The sequence below is a fragment of the Babylonia areolata genome, chromosome 18 (genome assembly GCF_041734735.1).
Source record: "Babylonia areolata isolate BAREFJ2019XMU chromosome 18, ASM4173473v1, whole genome shotgun sequence".
Classification (NCBI taxonomy): domain Eukaryota; kingdom Metazoa; phylum Mollusca; class Gastropoda; order Neogastropoda; family Buccinidae; genus Babylonia; species Babylonia areolata.
In genome coordinates, this window is record NC_134893.1 from 5,871,221 (window position 1) to 5,897,644 (window position 26,424).

Genomic DNA, 26,424 nt, shown 5'->3' on the forward strand with positions numbered 1-26,424 from the left:
CCAAATCATGTGACTTCATTCACTGTTCAAGATGGCCAACCCAACTTGTGATCGCAAGCTCGTCAACATCATTGTGTTGGGGCTTGCATTCATGCTGATTTTTACGGCTTTTCAAACATGTTCCATGGTTCAGGTTTGGCATAATATGTGACGCTTTGTTTATTGACAAGAATCAGAAATGTTGTCGAACAAGATCGTGATCGGAACAATGGCTATGCTGCTGTGACATTGCGAGTCAGTGACACTGACAGCATTGCAAAATTTTATTTTGATGGTTTCGATTTGCACTTTTTTTTTTTTTTATAACGACAATGAATTGAAGAAGTAGATTCTCAGACTGTGACATAGATTTCAGCCAGTATCATGAAAATATACATGTATAACAAATATGATTTTCACATTATTTAATTAATTTTGTGTTTGTACATTTTTACACACCATTTTACGTCCATATAATCGTATAGTTGCTGTGTTAACTTATCAGTCTCAATTGTTGAAATGCAGGGAATGTGAAAATAGATGTCACAGATGGAAAGTTGACCAGCCAGTGACCAGCAAAAGTGTTTTATTGTTTGTCTTGCTCAGTTACAAGTGAACAAATAGTCCAGTTTGTCACTGGCGACTGTCAATGTCAGCCCTGGACATTTGCCTGATAAGCAGCACATATATGTATTGCACATTATATGTATTATTCATGATTTCCTGTCCATTGAACTTGAAGATCAAACTGATCAAGTGCTATGACCACAAAATTTCCACTCTAACCTGTTCAGTGCCAGAGAATAGACCGCTGGAGAACTCTGTGCTTACATGGCATATAGAGGAAGCCACATAATCTGCACTCTCAAAGTTTATTGTTTCTCAAAAATTGCAAGCAACAAAGGCAATCAAGAGGGGCAGAACATGTGAAACAGCAGGCTTCTTGTCTTGACTTTTTGCTTCATATATTTTTTGCTGTTGTGGATACATTGGTACTTCATTGTACAGTGTTTGGCTGTAGCAATGGAGGCTATCAACTGAAGAAATGGAGAACAACACATGTTTGCTGCTTTCTCCTATATCAATCACCTTTGGCATTGCTTAGGATTTCAAGTAAGAGTTAGATTTACATGCTCATTGAAAAGTGAATTTCAGTTTCCACCTCCATAGAATGACACTCAGAAAGAAAACAAACAAAATAAAGCTAGAAATAACATGCTTATTGTCTCATATATATTTATATATATATACCTGTAAAAAGAAAGAAAAATGACATATTTTATGATAATCAAAAGGCTTGTAGTCATGTACGTGAATAACTGTCACAGCAACAGCATACATGGATTCAGTCAAGATAAACAGTAAATCATGGTCTCAGAGCCATCAAGCCTTTCTTTCATGAAGGAGCAGCCTACTTTTGAGGAGAGAGCGCTTTGATGATATTTACTTCCTTCTGATTGTAACTGATCTGACAGAGTGTCTGGTATGCATCTGGATTGTCTGCTATATTAATAAAATGTAGGTTTTGTCTAGTCCTTTGAGTTGGACTATTCTTAACCACTCTTGTATTTTTGTATCAGCCCTCTGTTGCATTAGAATCAATGGGCTCCTGTAAGGAACTGTTTTCTTTTTTTTTTCTTTTTAAGTGGTGAGTTTTAATTACCTTTTGGCAATCTGCCCTTAAGGTCATGTTGTTCAAGGCTGTGGACTTTCTCTGTGAATGGTGGCGTGGTTGAGGCATTCTTGTCAATAAGAACTAGCGCTTCACGAGGGGGCGACACGCAGGTGTTCGTGCTCTGTGTTTCATTCGTGTTTTTGCTGTCCTCGCCCTGTCCTTGTGCTTTTATATTGTTTCAAAGTGGTGTGCAAGGTGTTAAACATGAAGAGTGTGACAGTTGTGAGGCTGTTTGTGGTGGTGCTGGCTGTATTCCGGACTAGAGTTTGTGGTGTTTTTGTGTCACCGGGTGGTTTAAATGGCGGACAGCGAGGAGGTACAGGCGCCTCACATTACGACCGTAATTTCCTTCTCAGTTTACGGTCAGTGCGTGACCCATCCGCTTTTACTGAGCAACTTTTACCTCGTGATAAGAAAGCACGAAAGAGAGGAAAGAGAGGAGGCGTGAAGAGAAGACTGAGAAAAAATAACACTAAGCCCCCACTGCCATCTATGATTTTATCCAATGTTAGATCTCTTAACCCAAACGGCAGAAACTGTAATTTAGATGAAGTACGAGCAAACTGTTGATTTTTAAATGATTTTAGGAACTCGTGTGTGCTTTGTTTTACCGAAACCTGGTTTAGTGAGAAAGTGTCGAATGAATGTGTTGCGATCGATGGTTTTAACACTCCGTACAGAATGGACAGAGACTGCAAGAAAGTGGGGAAGAAAATGGGTGGTGGCGTGTGCCTGTATGTCAACGAGAAGTGGTGTGACAGTGCGAATGTGTGTGTGAAGAAACAACTGTGTACACAGGAACTTGAACTCATATCAGTGTCGCTGAGGCCTCGATATCTGCCACCTGAGTTCGGCCATATTTTTTTACTGTTGTGTACGCCCCAGTCTTTGACCAGGCATCTGCTGCACGTGCAGGACAGACGATCGCAGGTGTTGTTCGCGACCTTCAACTCATCTCTGCCGACGCCCCATGTTTTATTGTTGGAGATTTTAATCACTGTGATTTAAAGAAAACCTTACCTTCTTTTAAACAATATGTTACCTGCCAGACCCGACTGGATAAGACAATCGATCTGTGTTATGGGAACATTCCTAATGCCTACAAATCTGTTCCCCTTGCACCAGTGGGTGTATCTGATCATGATGTTGTTCATTTAATCCCAGCCTACAGACCAAAGATACAGACAGAGCCGATTGTGAAAAAGAGTGTGAAAGTTTGGACGTCAGAGAGTGTGGATGAACTGAGAGGATGTTTTGATTGTTCTGATTGGAGTGTGTTGACTGACCCATGTGAGAATGTGCATGAAGCAGCTGATGTTGTTACATCTTATATCAGTTTCTGTGAAGACATGATAATTCTGACAAAAATAATTAAACTTTTCCCCAGCAACAAACCATGGATCTCAAAGTCTCTCAAAACAATTTTAAACGAGAAAAAGGTAGCATTTCAGTCAGGGAACAAGAAGGATAGGAAACTGATACAAAAGAAGCTTAGAGGTGAATTACGAAGGGGACAGAGGGAATTCAAATCAAAAGTAGAGCAACAGTTTCAGACAGGAAAAATGGCAGATGCATGGGATGGGTTAAGAATTATCACTGGAGAAACGAAAAGGAAAACAGTAGCTTGTGAAATGAAAAAGGATGAGCAGCTTGATTTTTCAAACAAACTGAATGATTTCTACTGTTGCTTTGAAAGGAATGATCTGTGAAGGGAACTGGATAGTGTTATCTCACAGTTGCAGGAAAAGATCAAAGATAGGAACTTAGGTGAGGACTTTGAGATAGATGCAAAAGTTATTGAATCTTTATTTTTAAAACTGAATGTCACGAAGGCAATTGGCCCCAACAGTATCTGCGGAAAATTACTGAAAACATGTGCTTCCCAGTTGTGTGACGTGTTCTGTAAAATTTTCAACTGGTCTCTGAAGGACTGCTCTGTCCCCAGCATCTGGAAAAAATCTACTATCTGTTCTATCCCTAAGAAAAATAACCCAGCCGCACTAAATGATTACCGTCCTGTTGCCCTGACTTCAATAGTGATGAAATGCTTTGAAAAAATTATTCTCCGCCATCTTCTTTCTTTCACTGAACAGCAGCTTGACTCTCTTCAGTTTGCTTATGTAGCACACAGAAGTACTGACGATGCTATCCTAACTCTCCTTCATAATGCTTTCCTTCATTTGAATAGCACAGGATCTTTTGTTCGTATCCTTTTTGTTGACTTCTCTTCTGCTTTTAACACAATACAACCTCATCTCCTTGCCCTCAAACTGCTAGGTTTGGATGTTGATCCGAAGCTTACTCTTTGGATAGTAAGTTTTCTTCTCAATAGAACTCAGTCCGTCCGCTTTCATTCTGCCCACTCTTCTCTAAAATCTACTTCTACTGGTGCACCCCAAGGTACAGTGCTGTCCCCTGTTCTTTTTACACTGTACACAAATGACTGCAGAGGCACGGAGGAAACTCCTGTCATTAAATATTCTGATGAGTCAGCAATTGAAGATCTGTCCAACACTGATGCTATTTATTTCAGTGAAATTAAAAAGTTCTGTTCTTGGTGTGAGAAAAACTATCTGGATCTCAACGTATTGAAAACAAAAGAAATGTTAATAGATTTTCGGAAAGACCCCTTGCCTATAGCTAACCTTGTTATTGATGGTCAAACAGTGGAGAGGGTCAATGAATATAGATATTTAGGGACCATCTTAGACAATAAGCTCACTTTTGACAGAAATGTTGATTCCATTCATAAGAAATGTCAGTCTAGAATTTTTTGTTTACAGAAGCTTAGAAATGTTGGTATAAATTCAAATATTCTTCAAAGTTATTATCGATGTTGTATTGAGTCCGTGCTCACAGTTTCATTTATGTGCTGGTATGGAAGTTTGGGAGTGAGGAGTAAGCGTGTTTTGAACGATGTCATGAGTGTATGCAGTAAAATTGTCGGAGTGAAACAAGCTAGTATGCAAGAGCTGTATGAAAGTCGAGTGGTTAAAAAAAGCAGGCAGATAGCAACTGACGACACCCATATTTTAGCAAAGTATTATGAGCTATTGCCATCAGGACGACGCTACAGAACTTTTAAGTTGAAATCCAGAGCTCAGAAGACTTTTATTCCATGTTCAATCCACCTTTTAAATTCTTGAGAACTGTGCGCGCGTGTGTGTGTGTGTGTGTGCGCGCGCGCACTCTCATGTGAGATGTGTGAAAGTCCGTGCATGATAGGTTGTACCTTGTTCTAGTTGTGGTGTGTTTGTGTGTGTGTGTTTGTGTGTGTGTGTGTGTGTGTGTGTGTGTGCGTGTGTGTGTGTGTTTACTGAGCTTAAAAACGTGACAATTGGTTATAATGAATGTGCAATATGTAGGAGGAATAATGTGCAATAGGTAGGATGAATGTACAATGGAATATGTCTAATGCTAACGTCCATATTCAAAATATATTTCTGTTAATAATTACGATGTAATAATTAATTGCAGTGTTTTTAAAAGCGAATATGTGAAATGCTTTTATTTGAGAACATATGTTTATTACTCTTGTTTAATCAAGTAATCCGCGTGTGTGGGGTGGGTGGGGGTGGGTGGTGGTGGTGCAGGTGGGTGCTGATTATCTGGTTGCGATTTTCCGTAACGTATCTTTATTCTTATCTTATCTGTCTATTATAATCAATGTGCAGTATAGTAGGCTATGTTTATAATTATATTCAAATATAAGAATATTCAAGAATACTAGTTATTACCTGCAGTGTGTGGATGTATGTATGAAACGGTGTATAAGATATTTTTTACATTTGTATCTTCGTAATATTCGTAAAAGCTGTTGTTGACTTTTACAGTTACGGTCCCCATGTTGTTTACTTGTCTATGTTGTGATAATGCACTTGACCAAATTTCTCCAGTTGGAGATAATAAAGTTATTCTTATCTTATGTATATGGGATTGATTTTTAGGAACATACTTTAATAGTTACAGCCAGTAAGTTTTTGAAGTGATGACCTTGTTCAGGGACACGTGCACACACACACACACACACACATATATATATATATATATATGACAATGAGGATGATGAATAAATTGTGTGTGCGCCTTTTTGTGTGTGTGCAGAAAGCAGTTCTTCAAAGTGCATACAATGGAACATTTGAAGGAAATGGTTATACCAGGTACATACTTTCTGTCATTACTATTAGTATTATATTTCATAATTGTACTAGATTAACAAGATCCTGAACATGTGTATGAATACAGGTTTATACTAAGTAAAGTTAATCAGTTTGTTTAGTTCTGCGTGCGAGCATTTGCTGTTGTGTGTGTGTGTGTGTGTGTGTGTGCGTGCGTGCGTGCGTGCATGTGTGTGTGTGTGTGTGTGTGAGTTGCTGCTGCTTGTGTTGTCTGCATGTTCACTTGTATTTAATGTTCAAATGTATTTTTTTTTGATTACCCACTTCTTGTTTTGTTGTTGTTTTCTTTTTGTGTGTGTATATATGTGTGAGTGTGAGCGTGTTTCTTATTCTGAGCTGTTGTTGCATGTTTGATACAGTAGCACAGTACCCTAGCACTGGTAATAGATGCACCCAAAGAAACCGCATTTCTGTGCAGCCTGGGTATCATCTATGCAGTATTTTCCGTGTCCAACTGGGCAGCGCCTTCAGTCATCAGTTTTGCAGGAGCCAAGATTTCCATGATAGCCGGATCAGTTCTTTACTTGTAAGTTGTGTTGTTTTGGATTTAGTTCATGGTCAGCACTGATCAGAGCCAGAGATGTAACTGATAAAAAAAGGTTATTTGATTCATGCAGTAGTTTGGCTGTTTCATCTGATTGAAAACACAACACACAGATGCACACCAAAGACAAACACACACACTTACGGGCATGAGCACACACACACACACACACACACACACACACACACACACACACACACACACACACATTCACACACACATGTGCACACGCACACACAGTGTGTGTGTCAGTGATTGTGTATACACCTGTACATGTAATGTATGTATCACTATGTGTTGTGTCATGCAATTACCCAATATTTTCATTTTTCCATGTTTGTCCTTGATGCAGCTTTCATTCATGTACTTGAAATTGAATTAGGTCATTGAAATCAAACTCCCCGTGAAACTATGACACCATGGGTTTGGAGATGAGTTTCATTTCATTTTTACACAACAGAGTATCATATTTGACTTCTTATTAAGAAATTCAATTTATTCATTTTTACACAAGAGTATCAATCTATCATATTCAACTTCTTATGAAGAAATTCAATTTATTCATATATAGAATTAGTAAAAAAAACCCAAAAAACATTCATTTAATGTCAAACAGTCTCCATCAGATTTAGCGAAAATAAATAATTCCAGTATGAAAATAATAATGTAATTACTTCACTGATTAGATAAAGACACATACCTCCAATATCTGTGTTTAATTGTAGTAATTTGTTGTCTGTTTGCAAACAGTCTCCATTACATTTATCAAAATCAGATAATTCCAGTATGGAAATAATAATGTAATTACTTACTGATTAAAAAAGTTCTTGTTTTTTCAGTTGCTTTTTCACAGATTTGTTTTGATAAACTTGACTAATATCAAGTCCAGTGACATGTCTTCACTTCTTATATGATGCGGCAATAGTCGTTGATTGTTATTCTCCATGCTGTCAGCCATGCTAGGGGATTGAATTAAACTATAGATGTGTGTTGATGTGTGTTTGTGTGCATTATATATATTTAAAAAAATAAATTTTGTGTTTCAGTGTTTTCATTTTATCGTTTCTGAAGCCAATGGTGTGGGCGTTGTACACTGGATCTGTTCTGGTTGGCATTGGAGCAGCAAGTGAGTCTTCAGTCTTCTGATTTGTATTTGAAATGCACACACACACACTTACATTTGAAGCTCACTAGCACACACAGTGATAGATGCACAGTGAGACACATGAGCATGCACGCATGTGACCGCACACACACACACACACAACACACACACGCACACTTTGCAAATGCACACAAACAAATACACACTCACACATACAAATACTCAGGCAAAAACACTCACTCACACACACACACACACACACACACACACACACACACACACACACACACACACACACATTCACTGGCCCATGCTTAGGCAGGTACACTTATTATTGTTTATACCAGTAACAGTAAAAATGACATCAGACTACTAAAGAGTAAGCATACACACCTTTGCTCGCATACATAGGTGCATGCTTGGATGAACATATTTGAACTTATTTACATGCATTTATGGACTTATATCTCAACGCCCATGCATATCTCATATTTGTGAGAAGCAGCTACACATCACGTTCTCAAAAACAAGTAAAAACAAATGGTTAGATCAACACCTAGTGTCTAGGAAGCAAGAGAATCCGAGTGCACAGGATCAAACCCCATGCTCACCAGTATTTTCTCCCCGTCCACAAGACCTTTAATGGATGACACGATAAACTGAGGTCCCATACTTTGGATGCACTCAGTGACAAGGACACACAACAACAAAAGGGTTGTCCCTGGCAAAGTTCTATTGAGAAATCCACTTTGAAATAGAAACAACAAAAAACAAACAAACAAATAAATACACATGCAGGATTATAAAAAAAAAATAGTTAAAAAGAAAAATATGGAAAAAGATGCTCTGCCTGGGGAAAGTAGCCTGAATTTTGCATAGAGAAATATGTTGTGACATACTATACAAATTACAGTGCAATGCAGTGCAGTGTAATACAGTACAATACAGTACATGTGTATAATTCAGTTAACGTGTGTTTCAATTTCAGTACTGTGGACGGCACAAGGCAATTTTCTCACCATCAACTCAGACTCCAGCACTATTGGCAGGAACAGCGGAATCTTCTGGGCTTTGCTCCAGTGCAGGTGAGTGCATACATATTTAGCAGCTTACACTAGTGACAACGATTCAATTTTTACTGAGAAGAATCATGTTTCCTGACTATCAAAATAAGATCAACGTTGGTTTTCTATATTGCTATGTCATGTCACATGATGATCACACAGGAACATGATCAGAATACTTGTGATACTTTCCCACATGAACATGGATTACAAAAACATCAGATGCATCAACAACAAGATTTTTAAAATGGAAAATTAAAGAAAATAAAAGAACTTGCACAGAAAAGATAATGGTAGTAATAGCCTCAGTGTATATTACTTTTTGGATTGATATTATTTTGTCGGGATCAAATACAAGAGAGATCATTTTGCTGTTGTGAAAAAAAGAAGAGAAAATTGTCTTGTGAGGCACATTTATGTGTAACAAGACTGTGTTTAATGTTAATCATAAAGTTAACATCTATGTACATCAAGGAATGAAGAACCTCTGAGGCAAATGGGACTCTTATTATTTCATTTTTTATATTTCAAAGGGTGCTTGACATGAATAAAACTCTGAATTGGAAAAGGCGCTGTATATAACTTGAAATTTGTCTTAACCCCCCACGCCCAGTCCTCTGTCACCATCTCTCTCTCAGATTGTTCACACCACAACCACATCAGTTTAGACCCCCAGGAAAATTTCTGCCATGAATGATTCTGTATAGTTCTGTATATTTTACAGTATTTAGATTTTTTTAGATATAGCTGGGTTTTTTTCATGAACGTCAGAAGTTCTGTATGTTGATAAAAGATGTAGATGTGAGAAGTTCTGTATGTTGATAAAAGATGTTACAGAACATGAATTATCACTCATTCTATACACGGTACATGCATTGTATGGCCAGTACACCCTCAAAAACGGAATATGGCTGCCTACATCAGTACATGGCAGGGTAAAAACTGTCATAGACATAATATCTCTTTTGCACATGTATACATGTGAACATGGGAGTTGCAGCCCATGAATGCAGAAGAAGGAAAAGTAGAATTATGACTAATATATTTGCACTTGTTTTTTTCTCTTTTTTTCAGTCTGCTGTTTGGCAACTTGTACAGTTATTTCGTCTTCCGTGGGGCGGCTACAATATCCGACACAGCCAGGACACATTTGTTTATTGGGCTGAGTGGGGCGGCAGCTCTGGGCATTATAGTGCTGCTGGTTCTCCGTAAACCTTCACCTTCAAAGAAACAATTGCCTGAAGCGGGCAGTTTGAATGACAGGTGGGTGTATAGGGGATGCAGAGCTAATCCGATCATGGGTGTTGAACTGGGGAGAATTTTCTGGGTTTTTTTAAAATATTTTTTTCTGACCTTGAATGGGTTTATGATCCTCTGAGCTGCCAGAACTGGATCTGTGTATGACTTGCTTGGTTTCATGTTGACTTGTAGGATGTTTTTGAATTCTGGTGAGAGCAAATTTTTTTCATTTTTTTGTGTTTTTTTCCAATCACGATTTCCAGCTCCAAGATACATACATACATATATATATATATATATATATATATATATATATATATATATATATATATATATATATATATATATACTTGTGCACTTATTTGTTAGATGAACTGGTTCTCAAGAGTGTATGTTCATTCCGTTTTTTTAGCTTGTTGCTAGACAACTTCTTACAATGTATGAATGTGGTTGATGAAATGTTTTTTTATTTTTCCTCAACCTGTGAAATTCTGATATGAATTATGGAATCATAAACATGAGCATGCTGATCAGCTTTTATAGACCCATGAATGTGGTGTCTTTTTTAATCCCACATTGACATAAGATGACATGCTAACCTGCTAGTTCCTTCACCCTGTGTCAGTATCACTACACATCCATGATATCAAATATGTATTGTACAAAGATACCACAGTCCATGTACAGTAGGCTATGGAAACACAAACGTACCTAGCATGCACACCCCCCGAACTGAAGTATGACTGCCAACATGGTGGGGTGAAAACAGAGAAGGTCTGTTCATAGATCTCGTTTTGAGTGAATGTGGGAGTTGCAGCCCACAAACGCAGGCTGAAAAGAAATCTGTTGTAGCCAGTATTGAATGGTTTCAGTAGTAGAGTGTGTTGCAATGTCAGCTGGGTTTGGAACAGGGTTTTTCTGACATCCTAGGTTAGTGTAAACATGTACAGATGTGATATTGCCCTTGCCCCTGTAGTACCTGTATGCATGCTGAAGACTAGATTCAAATTTTAATGATCCTTTGACCATTGTCTGTGTTTGGTTTGTGTAAAGAAGTTCGACTCCCTAAATGACTTGGGTGCATGAGTGTCGATGGTCAGTATATATTATTATTATTAGCCCATAGACATAGACGTTACCCATCTTTGGACAATGAAAGGGTTGTGCATGTAGGATTGGGTAGATGTGCATTTAGCATTACAGTTCATTGTTGAATGATTGTTTCAGTTTCACTGTTCTTGTACCTGTTATTTGTAGTTTATTTTTCATGAAAGAAGGTGTAGTATATGAGGTGACTTTTTGGAGGTGGTACTGTATTGTTTAAAAAAAACAACAAACCTTTGTAGTCCATTGTGAAAAGCAAATGTTAGGGTTTTGTTCATGTGATCCTACAAACCCCCTGCACTGCCACCGTTTTTAAACAAAATTTTGTTCATCTTCCAAAGTGGAACTGAAAGAGGCAGAATGAATTTAGGAGGAGGGTGGGAGGTGTCAGGGGAAGAGCCAAGTCTTACAAAGATGCAGCGTGTGTGTGTTTGTGCACCAGTGTGCATGTCAAGAAATACAAAAGGTAGATGAAAGGTTCTTAACAAGAAATTTTTTAAAAATAGAGAAGAGGGGTGACAGTTCTTTTCTTTTCTTTTTTTTGGATTGGGTTCATGTAATACAAGTCATGATAGGAAACTGAGGTGTGGGTTGACGCAATGTTCCCGTTTCTTGTCGCTGGCTGCCAGTGAGCCGATTGAAAGCAGCGGAGGGAACTCTGACAGTGCAGAAGTGACTGGCAGGGTTCCCCCTGAACCCAGGTAAGATGGTTGTTGTCTGCCTCACGGACATGGGAACCGCCGTTTTCTGACTCTGGGCTGGTACCTGTTGCATGACTCACTCAGAAAAAAAAAGCATATTGGTTCTTAGTATTTTGTTTCTTAATATTTTACAGTGCACCTTAGCAACTTTTGTCATACCTTCTTCTTCTTTTGTGCAAGGAGTACGCTAGGGGTGCTTGGAAGCAAGGCAGTTACTGGTTCCTAACCAAACATATAGTGCTTGTACGGGTGATCTGTATGGCTGATACAGTAATGGCTCTTGAGCTTGTGATTTTTTGTTTCTTTGTTTATTTTTGTCTTTGGCTGACCCACTCTTTCAACTCACTGCCTCCCTGCTGTTTGTATATGCAGTTACGAAAGGAAGTGAATCTGAAAGTCAGTGATAAGGGTTATGCTTGCTTGTTGTAGACTTCTAGTTTTATGCTTTATGACCATTTGTTTTGCATTGTATTTTTTCTTAAATATTTATCATTTATATGTCTGCAGCATTTCAAGATTTGTATGTGGGGCAAAGAATGGAGATGTTTTAGATGTGCTACCTCTCCTATTCTCAGTGTGTGTGTGTGTGTGTGTGTGTGTGTGTGTGTGTGTGTTGTGCAAACTTAGCACTGTGGATTTTGTTGTATCGCCTTAGTTTCCTTTCTGCTTTTTTTCTTCTTTTATTTTCTCTTTATTTTCTTTTTCATTTTACAATTAGTCTTTTACCTGATGTACTCCTTTCCACACCTCTGTATTTTATAAATATGCACCTGTCTTTATTCTCTTTGTGTGTGTCTCTCTCTCTCTCTCTCTCTGTGTGTGTGTGTGTGTGTGTGTGTGAATTTATGTTTTGTTATTGTGAAGTTCTTTCGGAGTTTTAGAAAACACTGAGAAATTATACACTTGACTGGTTGTATGAAAAATAGAAAAAAATTGATGTTACTTCTTTAATTGTCAGTATTGTGTGTCTGTAGGTAATGTCTCATGTTTAAGATGCAATATTCCTGTATGAGGTGAATTCAAGTCTGTCATAGTTACTACAAGTGGACCTGGATTTTTGGGCTCACCATGAAGAGCAAATTTTGCACAGGAGGACTTGGAGTCAATAGTCTAAAATTCAAAAGATAGAACGCACACACACACACACACACACACACACACACACAGAGATAGGTAGGTAGATAGATAGAAAAAGATGTATAAAAATACAGAGATGATATAGATAGGAAGATAAAATACCGGCAGCGTGATGTCTTGATTTTGCTTTCTTAATGAGAAGTTTGTTTAACTTGTTATCATCATTCTCACACTGTGGTGTTTAACTTGTTATCATCATTCTCACACTGTGGTGCTTAACTTGTTATCATCATTCTCACACTGTGCTGTTTAATTTGTTATCATCATTCTCACACTGTCATTGGAACACATGTTCATTTATTTGCTTGTCTGTCCTACCTTCTGTTGAGTCACTCTGCTTTTATTTGGTTTCCAAGTTTGATTTTCTATATCAGTTCAGTATCTAATTTGCATGCTAAAAACATGAGCATTTTTGCTTCTGAAAATAATGCATCATGTTTTGGAAACAATTTTGATAATTTTTTTTTAAAGTCCACAACAAGGTTTTGTTTATTTCTTTGCATCCTTAATCAGTTTGTAAGACTGCATGGTTGGTGTTGCTGTTGTGCACCTTGCCACAAGTCTGTGTTTCCATGATATATGTCTGCAGAAGTTTTACTGGGTAATGGTATCAGATCATTTATCAGTTTGAAGTGTAAGAGCAACAAAAAAAAAAAAAAGAAAAAAAAAGAAAAGAAGACAGGGTAATTTCTGTTTAAAATGGGGGTTACTGTTTTGCATCATGTTACCCGGAAGGTGTCTGCAGTGACAACAGAGAGGGACAATGATTGAGGAGAAGAGAACAAAGGAATGTCGGGCACAAGGAATGAGTACTGTTACTCTTTAAAACAAAGGCAAAGGCATCTCCTTCATGAATCAACTTGTTCAATCAGAATTTGGAAAGACGGGCGCAATAGCTGAGTGGTTAAAGCATTGGACTGTCAATCTGAGGGTCCCGGGTTCGAATCACGGTGCCGGCGCCTGGTGGGTAAAGGGTGGAGATTTTTGCGATCTCCCAGGTCAACATATGTGCAGACCTGCTAGTGCCTGAACCCCCTTCGCGTGTATATGCAAGCAGAAGATCAAATACGCACGTTAAAGATCCCGTAATCCATGTCAGCGTTCGGTGGGTTATGGAAACAAGAACATACCCAGCATGCACACCCCCGAAAACGCAGTATGGCTGCCTACATGGCTGGGTAAAAACAGTCATACACGTAAAAGCCCACTCGTTGGAGCAGTTGACCTATGTGTAGATTTTTTTAAGCACACCAAAATACAGTCAGTCACATATGCATGGCAGGTTTGTTTTTGGTCTGTCCAGCACATTGGAAATTCAGGTCTGTAGCATTTGACAGTAAAAGTACTAAAACAAAACATTAATGTGATTATGATGATAATGTAGTATTTGTCAAGGCGAATACTACTTTTTGGCCACCTTCATGGTAAACAGAGCAGGAAAAGATGAAAGAAATGAAAAAATCTGTGAACAAAAAAGAAAAAAAATATTTTGCTTTCGCATGTCGCTAAGACTGTTAAAGCTAATGAATTGAATTTCTTGAAGAAAATGGACATGCTAGAGAGAGAAATTTGTGTTTCTGTTTTTATCATAATTTTTGCAGTTAGTAATTGTGTGTCCTTTGTGTATGACATGCATTGTAACAGATATGATGTCACTGTGATGGCTTGTGTTTCAGTTCCGTTCAGGTGGCTGTGGGACCTGTCGCAGCACTGAGTAAGTTATATCATTTTGTGTGTGTGTCTGTGTTTGTATGTGTAGACACAGAAAGAGAAGACATATATTCATATGTGTGTGTGTGTTTGTGTGTATGTTTGCATGTCCTTGTGTGTGTGTGTTTGTGTGTATGTGTGTGTTAAAAAGTGGCAGTTCATAACACAGAAGGCAAGCAAGCAAGCAAGCAAAAGAGCTAGTGATTGATAGTTAGACAGAGTAGAATTCTTATTTCGTCTTGCACAGACTTCTTACATCCAGTGATTGTTTAGGTTAAAATAATATAGCACATTTCAGGTTCACACAGAAATGTGACATATATATTCCATAACATACATGACATAGTAGAAATATTATATTGTGATGCTTACAGTACAAAATGTCATAAAGCAGGTTCACACAGAAATATAACTGTTCACTGTTTTATTAAGCTTTTTTGTGATTTTTTTTTTCTCCACTGTTAATTTGAGCAGTTTTCTGCTCACGTGTGCTTGCATGTATGGTTGAGCGTGGTCAGTCATTTTCGGGCAAGGCTGCATGTGATTGGTAATTGCCAGCGCGTTGAGCATAAATTCTTTGAGAAATGCGCTATACAAATGCCATTCATCAGTTCATTATTATTGTTATTATTATAACAGTGTTTGATGTGTCTGCAGAAGGAGCATTCAACCTGTTCCGCTCCAAGGAGATGCTGATTCTGAGCGTGCCCTTTTTTTTCACAGGTGAAGAAACGTTTCTTTTACTCAATACACATACTTCACCTTCACCCACCAGAGCAGATTCTGACAGGGATCTGATTCCTGTCTTGTGCAAAATACCAGCCCGCTAGTCCTTTGAACATTTTTTTTTTTTTTAAGTTTTGTTTTTGTTCAGAGGGAAAATGATTGAGGAGAAGAGAAGAGAGGACTATTAAGCACATGTAATGAGTATTGTTACTCTTTAATATTAGGCAAAGGCACATAATTCAAAGCAGCAATTTTTGAGTTATATGCCTTTATCTTATTAAAAAAAACAAAAACCAAAAAAACCCCAAACAAACCAGTACTTATTTCATAATTGGTATTTCAGTCTTCTTTTGTTTCTTTCTTTTTTTTTGCCTGTCTGTCTGAAGGTTGGTAGGTAGATGGGTCGGTCAGTTGTTTTACTGGTTGTTAACCCCTTGACTCATTCAGCCCTGCACCCAAACATTGCCCTGGCGTCAAAATATGTTTCATTAGAATGGTCAGCACGTTCCTACATATGCTTAAACTGCAAACGAAGGGAACTTACTTCTACAGTATTTTTGACTGCAACCCAGCGTATCAGTTTGGAGGAAAAAGCAGTCTATTTCTGCGTGTTTTCTTCGTTTTCCACATCAGTGTGGCAGGGGAACCCGCCAAGGCTGCAAACTCCCTGGGGTTGAATGGGTTACTGCTGATGATGAGTAGGCTCATCAGTGAAAGGTCGTCATCTCACTGAAATGAGACATAGCTTGCAGGTCAGGATGTCAAGTCATCATTCTTTATGTCATCTTCTTCCCCATCAGTCTAGGGATCACATTACTTTTGTATTTGTATTTCTTTTTATCACAACAGATTTCTCTGTGTGAAATTCAGGCTGCTCTCCCCAGGGATAGCGAGTCGCTACACTACAGCGCCACCCATTTTTTTGTATTTCTTCCTGCATGCAGTTTTATTTGTTTTCCCTATTGAAGTGGATTTTTCTACAGAATTTTGCCAGGGACAACCCTTTTGTTGCCGTGGGTTCTTTTACATGCGCTAAGTGCATGCTGCACACAAGACCTCGGTTTATCGTCTCATCCGAATGACTAGCGTCCAGACCACTACTCAAGGTCTAGTGGAGGGTGAGAAAATATCGGCGGCTGAGCCGTGATTCGAACCAGCGTGTTCAGATTCTCACACTTCCTAGGTGGAGGCGTTAACACTGGGCTATCACTCCACATGAAAAAAAAAAAATCACTGACACCGTTGATAAGTATGCAGAAAGTAATGAGCACGTTTCAAACTCCAGCCATGCTGACCTCCTTTCACAAAGGTTCAACAATCAAGGAGTTAAACCCCCCCCAAAAAAACCCCAACAAAACCAACAACACAAAACAGCACGCTTTGAATGCTCTGAATCACAAGGTGTTATTGAAGCTGAAAAAAAGAATACAGAAATACAGAAAAACTTAGCCGTATGAAGAGCACAGGATCAGGAGTCAAGATGGCTGCCGGAAAATGAGGGCGCTAGTCAGGGATGCACAGGGGAGGTAACCTACCTCGGGAGGTTATCGGCCGAAGCTACTTTCGTTTTCTCCGCATAGGTGGGTAGTAGTTTGCACAGGATAGGAATCAGACCCCTGCCAGAGTCTGCACTAGTGGGTCACGGTAAGTATGTTATTTAAACGTAATTTTAGGAAGAAAATTTCAGTTCAGTGATTTAATGAGAAAAAAATGATACAGATGATGCTGCTGATGCTGAAGTTTGAAGTTGAGTAAACTGTTTGTGCATGACACGTGCATGCATGTGCTGGTGGGCACACAGACACACATGGACAGACAGACAAATGAACACGCACACACACACACACACACACACACACACACACACATGCATAATATATATGCATGCACACACATGCACACACCCACATACACAAACACACATACACATACACAAGCACACACACACACTCACACACACACACACACACACACGCACACACACGTGTATATATATATGCATGCACACACATGCACATACCCACAAACACAGACAAACAAACACCACACACACACACACACACACACACACACACACACACACACACAAACACACACACACTGTATCACTGTCTTTTCCTTGTATATTATATATATATGTATATGCTTTCCCTTCTTTTTATTGTTCTTCATCATATTTCCTGGTTCCCTTTTTAATATTCCATAAGGAAAAAATGTCGCTCTGTTGTAACTGCAATTTTTCTTCTTCTTTCAGGATTGGAGCTGACATACTTCAGTAGCGTGTATGGCACATGCATTGCACAGAACTTCCACTTTGGGACAGCAGGAAAGGTCTTTTGGGTATTTCAGGCATGCTGATAGGTGCTGGGGAAATTATTGGTGAGTGTTGTATTTACTGTTATGACTAAGATGCTTTCTGGTTGACGTGAGATTTGTGGGTTTGTTTTTTTTATGACGGTTTGATTCCGGACAACATGCAACATAATTAACACAAAGATGCTGGAATTACAGACTTCATAATTACTGCTTGCTCTGCCATGTTTGGAAACAAGAGAGAAGAGATAAATAGGGAATCACTTCAATGCTTGTAAGCATAAAGGGGGTTTAAACGCTAGCAGGTCTGCCCATATGTTGACCTGAGAGATCAGAAAAAATCTTCACTCCTAGCCTACCAGCTACTGCAGTGGGATTCAGACCCAGGATTGAATGTTAGATATGAATATATATGTAATATATCAGATCAGTTTGTTGTTGAACCATCTTTGCACTGGGAATTATAGAACCACAAATTACAGATGAAGCTGGTTGAACTGTGGGGGTGGGAATTCCGAGGAGGGACAACACAGCATGCCCCAGACCTGCATGTGTGGGTGTGCATGTTGTCATGTCACTTCAGGTGCTTTTGTCTCTCACTGTGGAAGCCCTGGTACTAACTAGTACAGAACGTTTTTTGTTGTTGTTTTTTTTTTATATCAAAATGATTTAAGATTAAGAGGAAGAGCCTTCTTCAGCACTTCACTTTTCAGATAAGCACAGGTTATGCTGTTATCCTGACCATTGTGCCATGCACACCCACAAACTACTACGTTTTGAGCAGAATTTGCTATTGTTGAGTGCATTTTGCTGTGCTGTTTCGCTCATATTGAAAATGCTGCAGTCAGATGAAAAAAAAACGTTTTCCTCACCCCCTCTTCCCCTGCATTGGTACGAAGATGGAAACTAATAGATGAACAAAGCGCAGTTGACCCATTATTGTCTTGGCCAATGAGCGTTTACATTTCTGAATTTCAGCCAGTCATAGCTAAAATCTAGTTCAGTAGTCTGTTTCCCCAAAGGGATTGTGGCACATTCCATTGGTGCAACTGTGGGTATGGGTAAAGAGATAGAGGAGGTCGACTTTTACACTGCCGACTGGCAGGGCCGAGAAGACGTGGATCGCGTCGAGTGCGTTCGCGGATTGATAAAAATGACATTAAAGGCAGCACTGACCTGAGTGTGTGGCAACAAACCTCTAGAAGTCACCAGAGGAGGTGTAGGAGGTGGTGGAGGTCTGGAGTTGACCGGAGGGAGCGGAGGAAGTGGAGGAGGCGGCAGGTTGGCATTGTTGAGAGGGCCAGGAGTAGAGGGCCCAGAGTGTCAGCTAATCGATTGCGATCGCACCTTAATTTTAGCGCGATCGCCCAATCGAGCTACATAATTATGTGACCTGGTTGGAGACATAATTTGACAAAAAACAAGAACGCCAGAGAATCGACAGACAGGCAGAAAATACGAAAAAACTTAGCGGTATGAAGAGCACAGGAACAGGAGTCATGATGGTTGCCGGAAAAAGAGGGCGCTAGCCAGCGGGACAAAGGGGAGGTTACCTACTTCTGGGAGGTTATCGGCCGTAGTTGCTTTCGTTTTCTCTGCATTGGCAGATAGTAGTTTGCACAGGACAGGAATGTCAGACCCCTGCTGGAGTCTGCACTAGTTGGGTCACGGTAAGTATGTTATTTAAACGTAATTTTATATAGAAAATTTCCTTTCAGTAGTTCAGTACACTTTTAATGGAAGTGAAATCGCCATTTTGGAATCGGGAGATCAGTTGCTGAAATATTTCACCACAAGAACGTGATACAGTCCATGCTGAAACATAATTTGCTTTGTGCAAGGTGGAGCACAGTATACCACTCAGAGTGGCAGGCCATTTTGGAAAGTTGTTTGAGCAGATGTTTCCCATGAACAACACCACCAGACAGGACAGCTGTGGGGGAACAAGACAACAGTGACAGTGAACTGTTTGGTGCAAGAGTTCATTGGACCCAGAGCAGAACATGCAGCGAACGGGTGTTTCGATATACATACATGTTTGTTTCTTTTGCAGAAAATATATTGGTTGGCTACTGACAAATGGCATTTGCCACTGACACTTTGACCAAACTGTTACTGACAAATCTTTGCTGGGCATTGGGCTGGAATGCTATTTGCAACTGACACTTTGTCCAAACTGTTACTGACTAAGTCTTGCTGGGCGTTGGCAGGAATGGCATTTGTCACTGACACTGTGACCAAACTGTTATTGACTAAGTCTTGCTGGGCGTTGGCAGGAATGGCATTTGTCACTGACACTGTGACCAAACTGTTATTGACAAGTCTTGCTGGGTGTTGGTAGGAATGCTATTTGTCACTGACACTGTGACCAAACTGTTATTGACAAGTCTTGCTGGGTGTTGGTAGGAATGCTATTTGTCACTGACACTGTGACCAAACTGTTATTGACAAGTCTTGCTGGGTGTTGGCAGGAATGCTATTTGTCACTGACACTGTGACCAAACTGTTATTGACAAGTCTTGCTGGGTGTTGGCAGGAATGGCATTTGTCACAGACACTTTGACCAAACTGTGGAATGCTATTTGTCACTGACACTGTGACCAAACTGTTATTGACAAGTCTTGCTGGGCGTTGGCAGGAATGGCATTTGTCACTGACACTGTGACCAAACTGTTATTGACAAGTCTTGCTGGGCGTTGGCAGGAATGGCATTTGTCACTGACACTGTGACCAAACTGTTATTGACAAGTCTTTGCTGGGGGTTGGCAGGAACGGCATTTGCCAGTGACACTTTGTCCTAACTGTTACTGACTAAGTCTTGCTGGGCGCTGGGCTGGCAGGTTTGATCATGTTTTACTCAGGGGGTGGGGCCTTTGGGCTGTGCGGGAAGAAGACGAACAAGTATGGCCGTGACCCTGTTGTGGTGCTGGGCTACATCGTGCAGATGGTGGCCTTCTACATCTGTGTGTGTGTGTGTGTGTGTGTGTGTGTGTTTCTTTCTTTCTTTCTGTGTTTCTTTCACTCTCTCCATTTCTTTTTTTTTTTTTTTTTTGCTTGTTGACTCGGCTCTGTTCTGCTGCTTTTTTTTTTTTTTACACTAAAAAAGAAAAATTCTTTTTTTTACAAGTTTACAGCTTTTAGTTAACTCTCTCCATACGAACGGCGAAAGAGACGACGTTAACAGCGTTTCACCCCAATTACCACCATCAAAATATTGCAAGCGAAGGCTCTTATACTGAAGACGTGAATGTTGACAAAGAATACTAAAGAATACTGTTACCGACTAAGTCTTGCTGGGCGCTGGGCTGGCAGGTTTGATCATGTTTTACTCAGGGGGTGGAGCCTTTGGGCTGTGCGGGAAGAAGACGAACAAGTATGGCCGTGACCCTGTTGTGGTGCTGGGCTACATCGTGCAGATGGTGGCCTTCTACATCTCCTTCGTCATCCTGCCCATGGACTCCCCCATCAAAGAGTCTGACGCACCCACCTACTTCACCTCCAGGTGTGTGCAGCCCCCCCCCCAGCCCCCTCACTGTTTCTTTCTCTCTCTCTCTCCATGTTTCTCTCTCGATATATATTTTTCTCTCTCTCCATGTTTCTCTCTCTCTCAAATGTTTCTCTCTCTCTATATATTTTTCTCTCTCTTCATGTTTCTCTCTCTATATATATTTTTCTCTCTCTCTGTGTTTCTCTCTCCATGTTTCTCTCTCTATATATATTTCTCTCTCTCTCCATGTTTCTCTCTATATATTTCTCTCTCTCTCTCTATCTTTCTCTCTCTCCATGTTTCTCTCTCTATATATATTTCTCTCTCTCTCCATGTTTCTCTCTCTATATATATTTCTCTCTCTCTCTATGTTTCTCTCTCTATATATATTTTTCTCTCTCTCTCTCTGTTTCTCTCTCTCTCTATATTTTTTTTCTCTCTCTCTGTTTCGCTCTCTCTCTGTTTCTCTGTCTCTCTGTGCTTCTTTCTCACTGTTTCTTTTTCTCTCTCTGTGTTTCTCTGTGTGTGTGTGTGTGTGTGTGTGTGTGTGTGTTTCTTTCTTTCTGTGTTTATTTCACTCTCTCTATTTCTTCTTCTTTTTTTTTTTTTTTTTTTTTTTTTTTTTTTTTTTGCTTGTTGACTCAGCTCTGTTCTGCTGGTTTTGTTGTTGTTGTTTTTTACACTAAAAAAGAAAAATGCTTTTTTACAAGTTTACAGCTTTTAGTTAACTGTACACTAATTTAAAACTCCAGTTCATTAACTTGTTCAGTCAGAATCCAGTTTGCTAGCCATGCTTTTCAGTCCCATCTGCCACTTTGTTTTGTATTCTGCTTTTGAATAACGATCAGTTCATTTCTGATTTTAAGAGGGCACTAGTCAGGGGGGCAAAGGGGAGGTTACCTACTTCCGGGAGGTTATCGGCCGTAGCTACTTTCGTTTTCTCCGCATAGGCGGACAGTAGTTTGCACAGGACAGGAATGTCAGACCCCTGCCGGAGTCTGCACTAGTGGGTCACGGTAAGTATGTGTAATTAAACGTAATTTTAGATAGAAAATTTCCTTTTCTTTACTTTCACACCAAAAATTTATCGCCAACTCAGACACTGCTCTTTTTTCATGGCCTAAGGGTGAACTGTGATCACCTTCACGGTTCAGTTGAAATTTGGTGTAGTATGTGATTTGGCTTCAGTCTGATTTGATGGTGAACATGAAACATGTCGAATCGAACATTGATAAGACTGAAGTGTTGCTGTTCAGCGCGATCATGAGCGTTCATTGTGATCAACGAAGTTGATATATATTGACTAACTGAGTTTGTCGTGTCAGGTGGCCCCATGCGGTGGTCAGAATTTAGTTTTCAGACACAGATAGGGTGCATACAGCCGATAAGACGCAGGGGTCAGATTTCAGTTAAAAAAAGTAGCGCCTTATTGGCTGAAAATTATGGTACTTTTGGGTTGGTTTGTGTGTGTGTGTGTGTGTGTGTGTGTGTGTGTGTGTGTGTGTGTAAACTCTGTATATTTCCACTTCAGACACTTGGGTTGAATCAGAATACCTGTCAGGAAATGTTTCTATACAATCAGAAAGTTGTTATCTGCATTGATTTGCTGGGTTTTTTTAATGGTTTTTTGTTGTTGTTTTGTTTCAGTGAGTACTTGGCGTTGACGGCCAGTTTTCTGCTGGGTCTTGGTGATGCCAGCTGGAACACTCAGGTATGCCACTGTTCATTTTGGCAGATGTTGAGTTTTTATTTTTGGTGATGTTGAGTCATGTATTGTTCAGCGTTTGTGTGTCGGTCTTAAGTCTATGCATTTGTGAAATGTGATTTTAGTGAGTTGTCAGTTGAGTCCTGAGAGGACAAACAGCTGCAATAATGCCTGAAGATTAGGAGGACTTAGGAGTTGTATAAATTTAAAGACTGAGTCGCTGAGTCATTTCCTGTTTTTTGGATTAGACATGACACTTCATTTTAAGGCCAGATCAAGCCATTTTCATTCATTGACTACTTTTTCACTTTCACTTTCTTGTTTTGATGATGCTTTGAGATGGAATCTTATGGCTGTAAGAGAATTACTTGAACTCTCGCTGCATGAAATTAGCTGAACTTACGTTTTCTTGTGTTTGACAGCATCAGAAAACATGGTGCATGTTGTTTTTAGATTGAAAAAAAGTATTTGATAAAAATCTGACTCTCTGTTTTTGGCGTTTCAGATATTTTCTCTCATTGGATTCATGTTTCCTCAAGACAGTTCAGCAGCGTTTGCTCTCTTCAAGTTTGTACAGGTCAGTTTACTGGGATTTTTGTTGTTGTTTTTCCTAAATTTTTGCTTCATTCAGTTTCCAACTTAAAGTGTCAGCGGATATAGTCTCTGCCACTAAAGGCCTTAGGGTGATGTTTGTTAAATTTATATCAAACCAATTAGCATTTACTGTTATCGCAGTGTTTTGTTGTTGTTGTTGTTTTTTTACCTTGTCTTTCTGTACTTTGTTTTTGTTTCTTTTGTTTTTGGTGATTTTTTTCCACACTTTTTTCTGCCAAAAAAAAGAAAAAAAGAAAAAAGAAAAGTACATAGTGTCATCTGTACAGGCCTTTTTTTTCGCAGGAGGTGTCTGGTGTATGTTGAATCAGAATGAGCACAGTAAAAAAAAAGATACTAAATCAAGAAGACACAAACATATGGGGGGGAATGTTCCAAAATTCCATTTTGTGGGAATATGAAAAAGAAAAGAAGTCAGTTATATGTTGTTGAGCATGTGTGAAAAGAAGTTCTCAAATTCTGTTTTACACCAATGGGAATTTGAAGAATAAAAAGAGTTGTATGTCATTGAGACTGTATAAAAAGAAGTTCCGAAGTTCTGTTTTACATTTGTTGGAATTGAAAAAAAATGAATAAATTGAATTAAACCACTTGTATCTCTTTGAGCGTATGTGATGAGATACAGAGACTCGGGGAAGCTTGCATTCATGGAACACTGCATTCACTTGGCAAAAGGGAGAGCAGCATTCTGTGAAGTATACCATAATCACCACCCTGACGGGCGCAATAGCCAAGTGGTTAAAGCGTTAGACTGTCAATCTGAGGGTCCCGGGTTCAAATTACGGTGATGGCGCCTGGTGGGTAAAGGGTGGAGATTTTTATGATCTCCCAGGTCAACATATGTGCAGACCTGCTAGTGCCTGAACCCCCTTCGTGTGTACATGCAAGCAGAAGATCAAATACGCACGTTAAAGATCCTGTAATCCATGTCAGCGTTCGGTGGGTTATGGAAACAAGAACATACCCAGCATGCACATCCCCGAAAACGGAGTATGGCTGCCTACATGGCGGGGTAAAAACGGTCATACACGTAAAAGCCCACTCGTGTGCATACGAGTGAATGTGGGAGTTGCAGCCCACGAAGAAAGAAGAAAGAGAAGATAATCACCACCACACCCACCCTTTTTTTTTCTTTTCTTTTTTTGCAGTCTGTGGCAGCAGCGGCGGCTTTCTACTACAGCAGCTATCTTCTGCTGAAGTGGCAGCTGCTGATTCTGGTTGCCCTGGGAACGGGCAGCGTTCTGTGCTTCTGCTCGGTGGAGTGGTCAGCGACGCGGCATTCTCGCATGGGGTACCAGGCCATAAGTGGAGACTAGGTTCCTCTGTCTGGCTGGTGGGGACAGGGTGTTGCTAGCGTGCTTTGCTGGGCGTCTTTCTTGTTTGGTTAATGCAGAGGAGAGGGGCGTGGGGGATTGGGGGTGGGGGGGATGGGGGGGGGGGGGATGATGACTGTTTTGAGCTGTTGTGAATAGACATGCTGGTGAGACTGTTCACTTGTTTTTACTTGTACCAGTGATGTAGACAAGATACGGAACTGTGTCAAACATGCTTGCAAAGTTTGAATACTCTGTCACTCACTCACTCGCCTACACATGCATGCACGCGCACACACACACACACACACACACACACACACACACACACACACATGCACAGAGAGGAGCTAGATATGATGCACAAAACTCTTTCTTTCTCAGTCAAATGAGGAAATAAAATATGTATTATAGAAGTGCAGATACATATTTGAATGAAGCACAAGCAAAAATTCTCACAAAAATATACAAGGCTTATAGTTCCTTTTTTTGTTTTTTTCCTAAATGTGGATATTTTCACCTTTCCTGATAATGTTCCATATACAATCACTGCTGATTACATTCTTTTTGTTGGGCAGCAATTTCATTTGCTTTTTTTTTTCCCAATCAAATTACTTTTCATTCAGATGTGTTTTTGTACCAAATCCAGTACCAATGACGTAATGTTCATCTGGAACGGCTTATAATTATTTGTGATAGAGTAGAGTATAGTACAGTACAGTACAGAAAACTTTGTCACAACAAATTTCTGTGTGTGAAATTCAGGTTGCTTTTCCCATGGAGACTGTGTCCCTGCAAAGCAGAGCAACCTTTTTTTTTCTTCTTTTTTTTTCTGCCTGCAAATGTATTTGATTTCCGATCAAAGTGGATGCTACAGAATTTTGCCAGGGACAACCCTTTCATTGCTGTGGGTTTCCATACCTGCACTAAGTGCATGCTGCACATGGCACCTCAGTTTATCATCTCATCTGAATTACTATATTATAATGAGAAAATATCCCATGATCAGTGCTGTCCACACTGTGTAATCATAGTGTGGAATGATACGCTCTGACTGATGTTGTGTCGGGGTGGGATACAATGTCAGATGGTGACTGCCGTCTCCTGAATGGGAAAAGGGTTTGCGTGTTTGTGGTTTGAATGAAAGTAGAAGTAAAAAGTGTTTGCGTGTATGTGGTTTGAATGAATTTAGAAGTGAAAAGGGTTTGTGTGTATGTGGTTTGAATGAATTTAGAAATAAAAGGGTTTGCATGTATGTAGTTTGAATGAATTTAGAAATAAAAGGGTTTGCATGTATGTAGTTTGAATGAATTTAGAAGTAAAAAGGGTTTGCGTGTTTGAGGTTTGAATGAAATTAAAAAAAAGAAAAGGGTTTCCATGTTCATTGTTTTAATGAAAGTAGAAATAAAAAAAGGTTTGGGTTTTTGTAGTTTGAATGAAAATAGAAATGAAAAAGAGTAACTTGTATAGGATAGATGTGTGGCTGCTTTTCATTTTCAGTTTCGTTGCTTTGAATTTTTTAAAACTTAACATTATAGGCTTGCTTTGAGTGTGCCAGATGCAGTTTTCATCATGAGTGGGGTAGAGGGGAGCCTGGTTTATTTGCTTCAAAGCAAGCAGAGGTTAAAGGGCAGAGATTAATCATTAGTTGACAATGAAAGTTAGAGAAAAAAAAAAAATTAGGAAGCTCTAGTCTAGTCGCTGTACAGAAATATTGAGTACATTTGCCATGTTGATACTGCAACTTCAGTCAGATGTGATATTGACTGAAGAGTTTTTTTTATGATATTTTGAAGGATTCTGTACATCAAATATATTCATATTCATATGTA

The 26,424-nt window shown here is 39.5% G+C and overlaps 1 protein-coding gene across 1 annotated transcript; it reads left to right on the forward strand.

Annotated features, from left to right (window-relative positions):
- Nucleotides 1-26,424, forward strand: LOC143292395 (UNC93-like protein MFSD11). Its single transcript, XM_076602626.1, is given in 15 exon segments — nt 1-133; nt 5,759-5,814; nt 6,251-6,358; nt 7,423-7,502; nt 8,470-8,566; nt 9,620-9,808; nt 11,518-11,589; nt 14,403-14,440; nt 15,094-15,159; nt 17,417-17,479; nt 17,482-17,541; nt 20,809-20,977; nt 22,610-22,673; nt 23,173-23,244; nt 24,428-26,424. Coding segments are annotated over 15 exon segments (1,404 nt in total). The 5' UTR covers nt 1-31; the 3' UTR covers nt 24,596-26,424.